At 40.8% G+C, this 6,250-nt stretch overlaps 1 protein-coding gene across 1 annotated transcript in view; it reads left to right on the plus strand.

Moving 5' to 3' along the window:
- Positions 1 to 3,543, plus strand: part of LOC136046585 (neural-cadherin-like) — a 46,977-nt gene extending 43,434 nt beyond the window's left edge. The window contains exons 32-33 of the mRNA XM_065733191.1: positions 239 to 393; positions 2,341 to 3,543. Of these exons, the coding sequence (XP_065589263.1) occupies positions 239 to 393; positions 2,341 to 2,751 (566 nt within the window). The 3' untranslated portion in view covers positions 2,752 to 3,543. The remainder of the gene's footprint in view (positions 1 to 238; positions 394 to 2,340) is intronic.
- Positions 3,544 to 6,250: the final 2,707 nt, after the last annotated feature.

The raw sequence follows: 6,250 nt of genomic DNA on the forward strand, positions 1-6,250 counted from the left end.
TTTTAAAAATATACTCTCTAAAGGCTTTTTGTTCTGTCTTTCTTTCATATTCACTTTTAACTACGTTGAGAAGTACAAAAATCAAATATTTGTTGAGAAATACAAAATGCAGCCCTACTGCTTCTGATTGTACACCAGTACTGCAGTCCTCACGAAGAGTGGTTGATGTATTACTCACACTTGCAGCACTTCCATATATATTCTGAGTTCTGCTTTTTGCTCCTGTGCATTTACACAGTTCTGTTCAGTGCTGTCTTCTTGTGGACTTGCTGGAAGCGTCACAAAGGTCTGGATGGAGGAGTTCGCCATGCAGCTGCACATCATGATGATTTGGAGGACATCAGAGAAAATATCCTCAACTACAATGAAGAAGGGGGTGGGGAACAAGACCAAGTAAGGATGGCTGTGTTCCATTACTACTAAAAGGGAACTGAGGCTCACCATGCTAATGAAAATGTGTATTATGCTTTTCCTTTACAGCTGAGGACCCTAGCTTTTGTTCTGGTTTCATTAACACAATTATTAGAGCAGATATTTGCAAGGGTTCAGGTTTTCGAAGTAGATAAGTGCCTGCCAATTTTTAAGTTGTCTCAAAGCAAGTGGTCCTATGTATATCTTTGAAGCTCTGGAAGTGTGAGTTTAGCAGCAAAGAGCTAACAGCTGACGGCTGCTTTCACGGCTCAGGAGGTGCTGTGGTTCTCTGCTAAGTTCTGCTGTAGCACCAAGGCCTCGAAAGAGCCTAACGTGGACTATTCCTTACTCTTGGATTCTGGAGACAGCATTTTGTGTGCTGTTTCAAATGCTATATTTGTTTTCTCAAAGATCTCTCAGTGCAGACTTTGTTAAGAAATTCAGGAACTACCTTTGTTTCAGGTAAGCCTTAAAGTATGGGGGCACCTGTGGAAACACAGGGACATTTCTCTGTGTGATAGAGAGAAAGCTATATACATAAATCCTTACGATTAACTTACTCAGTATTTTGCAATTTTGCACTCAGAAGGTCTATAGATTGAGGAAATCCATAGTTAACATATGACTTGTGTAACTACTTTTGGAGAGTCCTTAAAATACACTGCTTGTTTTAAGTAGTGGAATCAAAGAAACTAATCAGCTAATGATCTTAATCTGAGGCTATTACTTCATTATGAAGACATGCTGTTTTGAGTAAAGCCTCTGCAGGTTTTATACTCTCCATCATATTTGAAAAGTCAGTGGGATTATATGGTAGTTTACACTTAACTCAGAATGAGCCCAAGACAGGATGTGCTCTGTAGGTCTCAGTGTTCCTCATGAACCAGTACCCATCCTCTGGATGAGTGGAAATCAGCAGCTCTTCTGTTACAGTCCCAGCCAAAGCCCAGTCTTGCCATTAAAGGCTTCCTGATTGCAGGTGGGTTTTTCTGAAGCAGTTCTGTCCCTGACTGAAATGGAGCAAAGGCTTGCCAGATTAACTAGGAACATCTCTTGTAAAAAGGCAGTGCACATAGGAAAGTAAGTGGAATCTTTCAGAAAGTACTGATTTGACAGCTCTGTTATTAGTGGCTACTTTTCAGGTGAGCAATATGAAGAATTGTTTTCTCTAATGCTTTGCCTCATGCAGCCTGTCAACGTTCTTTTGCCTGGAAATACATTCAGAGATACAACCTTGGGACTGTAGAAAGGTGAAGGCCACTGTAGGACAATACTTTCAACTAGCATAAAGATTCTTATCCATTAACACAACTAATGTGTACTGTACTGGTAGCCTTACTGAATGAAGTTGCACTTGAGGAACTGCAGCAAAACTCTTAGGTGGCATTAACTGTTTCTTCTCTAGGAGAAGGGAAACTTGTTTTGGTCATAGGTGGTCATTTGGGTTTTTCAGTCATGCTATTTCCTTGTAAGATAACTAGCACTTACTGCACATGGATAAAACCTTAGCACAGATCCCATCAGATGTTTGAACTTGAAGTAGCTATTTGTGAAGTACCTTTTCTCAACTTAGTTGGTATCCTCAAGTGTGTTTAACGATGAAAACATACTCAGATCTGAGTTTGAGAACAGAAATTGGGGCATTTCCATCATTTTTCTTTGGCTCTGAGTAAAATTCAGACTTGATTTCGAACCTCACTGCAGCAGTGCAGGCTGCGTAGGGGTTCCTCAGCCATTCTCACCTGCTCAATGGTTTTTGGCTTTCTTATGCTTGTTGTAGGTGGCAGTTGGCTGAACAAGCCACTCCCTCACGGAGTGTTCACATGAAACAGACTGTCTTGGGATTGTTTCTTCTTACTGTTCACTAAAACATGAAAAGTCGGAGTTGCTAGAGAATGTTAATGTAACATGAATGGTTTCTCACTCCAGGATGCATACAACATGGCAGAACTGCAGGTGTCTATTCAAACCAGCCAAGCCTATTCCCTCTACAAGAAGAAAGTAAAACCAGCAAAACTGAACAGCTTCTTTAGTGCTGCATCTCCAAGCATGCAGGAGCAGACCAAAACATCAGTGACTATGCAAGCCTCTTTTACAAGGAGAGCCTTTGATCAGTACTTGTCAGACGTTGTTCGAGATGCTGACCACGGTCCCCAGGCTGTTCCCCATGACTCACTGCAGGTGTTTCACACTGAAGGAGAAGGCTCGGTCGCTGGCAGCCTCAGTACCCTGAGCTCTGAACCAGATGAGGGCATAGTGTATGACGACATTAAAGAGTGGGGACCAAAGTTTGAGAAATTAAGTGAACTCTACTCACGTACAGCTGCAGAAGATCGATAGATTACCAGCTGTACTATTTTCAGAGTGTTTGGAAGGGAGTGTGAAGGACAGCTGTTCATGTTCCTGCTACTTTCAGAGATTATGTACCATTGCCCTTCTTCTTTTATTTATTTTTAAAACAACTTTCCCAGTAATGAGCAACAATTTGCACTTAAAATACTTAATAGTGGGAGCTTATCTTGGGACACTCTGAACATTTACCTCTGGGGAAATGTTAATGCAGAATCTTTTTCTTGCATGTGTTTGTGACACAACTTTAACTAATGGTTACACATTCCAGATAACATGGCATTTTTTTTTTCTGGAAAAGGTAAAGGCTATTGTTCCTCATGCCTGCTAACTTTGATTCACAGATGGCACATAAGTTATCATATTATCGTTTTCCTGATACATTTACCTGTGAGGAAACACTGGTTGATAAATCTTGTAATGGTCACAAGTCAGGTATGTCAGATTCTATACTTCCTTACCAGAGCAGTCACAAACTGAATAAAAAATGAAGTAAAAAGAAACTATGCAAAAAACCCCAAACCTATCCCTTCCTCAGACAGCAGTAATTGTCAGCACACCTTGTGTTCTTGCCACAGCTATGGATATACTGTGATTTTAGTTATTTCTAATTTATTTTAGCTTGTAAGCTCTTCGGGGCAAGCAATGTCTTTCTATTTGCCTGTGAAGTGTCACACATATCTAAAGCACCATATAAATAATAAATCATAAACAAGCCTTCTGAATATGCTGTCTCTTCTTTGCATATGCTTAAGGTTGACTAAAGTTTGGACTCCTGTTGAGTCGTTCCTCACTCAGCCTTGATCAGCCACTTCCACAGACACGTTCGTGGACCCTATTCTGGCTGAGGAGGAGCTGATGGAAGCAGCCAATGCTGTTAGCTGACATGTGGACTCAAGCTCTAGGAACGCAATCTGATGTTACATCTGAGTTTTCCATACAGACTGATGCAAGCTGTTTGGGGCACAGGCCAGTATTATTCTCAGAAACAAGGATTTTTTGCAACGACTCTAAGAAGAAAATTAACTTCACATGCAATAGAGTTATTCATGTTGTGCCCCTCACAGGCCTCATTCTACACTCAGCCCCCTGGCTGGGATTCAGCAGCTGAGATGCGGACACACAGCGTGCCCTGTTTGAGCCCAACATTCACTGTGTGGCTAGGACATGGAGCTGTACAAAGGGCAGATGGGCAGCAGGTTGTCAGGTGTGTTAGGCAGGACACACAGCAACAAATCCAGTACATCTCAAAACACTCCCGTCGTTTTCCTTCCTCTTCCTCCCCATCCTGTAATCTTAATTCATTCTTACACGGACACCAAGTTGAGATTTTGAATGAAATGCCACGAACAGCAAATTCACTGCAGTTAAGCAAATCCCTGAGCTTCTCAGAAAAATTATAAATGTGCTCACCTTCCCAGGAAAGTGCCCAAATAATCTGACTACAGGGTATTGTGATGGGCAGAGCTCAGTCCTGTTGGACATCTGAGAAGCACTTAAATGATCATTAGGTGGGAGTAAAAGCAAGCCACACCAGAACTCTGTAGCTTGGCCACTTTGAGCCTCATAGGCAGCTGGGTTGCTCAGTCCCAGCTGTAGAGTTGCTCAGATTGAAGCAATTTGGAAGCCAAACTTTAGTTGCTGCTCTACTACTCCTTTCCCAACTCCAGCTATGGCACTGATTTGTAAATAAACAAATAATAAATAAACCCTCAAAGTTTCTCTGTTTTGAACTGCAGTTTGACAACGGATTTTACAGAATAAAACAAAAAGGTCAGAAAAAACATTTTTAGATGCTACATGAACTTGTGTGGATAGAATCTCAGCACATACTCATTTGCAGCTGTCATACTCTATTGAAAACCTGCTCTCCTTCTTTCTAGAGATTGCTAATTAGTTCAATTAATTTATGTCTTAATTTGCATGCTGCTCTTTTAATTACCGTGCAGTTTTTGAAAGCACTTGTTCCACATATACAAGAATTTAGGTTCCTCTACAGAAACCCTTATCAGAGTACAGCACTGACATCTCTCCAGAGCAGGGACAGCTGGCCTGCCAACAGGAAGCTTTGCAATGAGTGGGGGGGAGAAAAAAAATTAAATAAACATCACTGTGTCCCTAGGTAGTTGGATTTTCAGTAATCTGGTACTTCTGTTAATCTTCTTCCACATTCTTTACAGAATTTAACATGTATAAGAACATTTTATTTAGTATAAAATATTTGTAAAGGTCTGAAACTTCAATAATCATGTGGATATTAGTATTTAATCTGTCTGCCTGCCAACTGCATTAATCTTCATGTTTTTCCCCTTTTAACATAACATTCCAAGTAGGTAACATGTAGCCAAGCCATATGAAAGCTGATTGTCCTTAGGTCTGACCTACTGGCTAGCACGCTTAGAAGTACAATCATGGCTGTAAAAGAAGCAGGGTTAGGAGAGGAGGGGCAAGCTGAGCAATTCCTTACTTACAGAATGACAAAAAAAAAGCCATGACCATTTCCTGGGGACTTGAATAGAGTGCACCTTTCTGTTGAGAGCTGTTGATGAATGAAGATGTTCCAAGAAACCTGGTTCTCTGGAACTTGGAATCCTATCTACACAAGCACATATCATGATTACATTCCATTAAATAAATTAATTATACTTAATTAATATTTGTGCCAAAAACTCTCAAAAAGCTCATTTTAAGAGTACTACTATACACGTGAAGATGTCTGAGAAAAGTAAAAACTGCTGACAAATTCTTTCCTCCCCTCAGTACAGACTGAAATAAAGCAGATTCCCTAACAGCAACTTAGTCCATCTCACCATAAAAACCAAAACATCTTATTTTCAAATTACACAATTTATTTAGTATACACACATTCCTTTACAACAACATATAAAATAACTACATGTTAGATCTCACCAACAGAACTCTGAAACACAAAACAAAAACATACTTACAGACCTCAAGGGCTTTTCTCCCCTAAAAACATCCTGGCTACATGGTAACGTTTTGTCTCTGCCATCTAAAATACGTCACTCAGTGCCTGCCATTCCACTGACAGTGCTCAGCTTAGTGGTCCTTCCTGGCAATAGGTAACACAGACAGGAAATCATGATGGTGTCATTCACACAGCCACTTGTTTGTAAGATTTTTGTGAGTGCATTGCTAAGAGGGCTGTTCTTGGGCGTGCATCATATTTAATACAGTGAAACAACGATGCCACAACAGCCACTTGGAAATAAGGTGCATCAGAATAGTGTGGCTTGGGAACAGATGAAGTCATTATAGAACAAAAGGAACTGCACATTTTAATGCAGTAAATATATTTCATAGTAAGACTCAAGAAGTAGAGGAGGTCATAGCCAGGCAAACACACCTCCTGGAGGTCTTCAGTACCTACAACCAACCTCAAGGAACACAAATTGTACCACCACTGCCCCAGCCTGATGCCTTGGCCATCAGCCTCCCCAGCATGCCTTGCTGTGGGCAAGCCTTTAAA

Source organism: Cyrtonyx montezumae, unplaced genomic scaffold (genome assembly GCF_038088225.1).
Source record: "Cyrtonyx montezumae isolate F1298 unplaced genomic scaffold, pur_monq_1.0 scaffold_17, whole genome shotgun sequence".
In the NCBI taxonomy this organism is placed as follows: domain Eukaryota; kingdom Metazoa; phylum Chordata; class Aves; order Galliformes; family Odontophoridae; genus Cyrtonyx; species Cyrtonyx montezumae.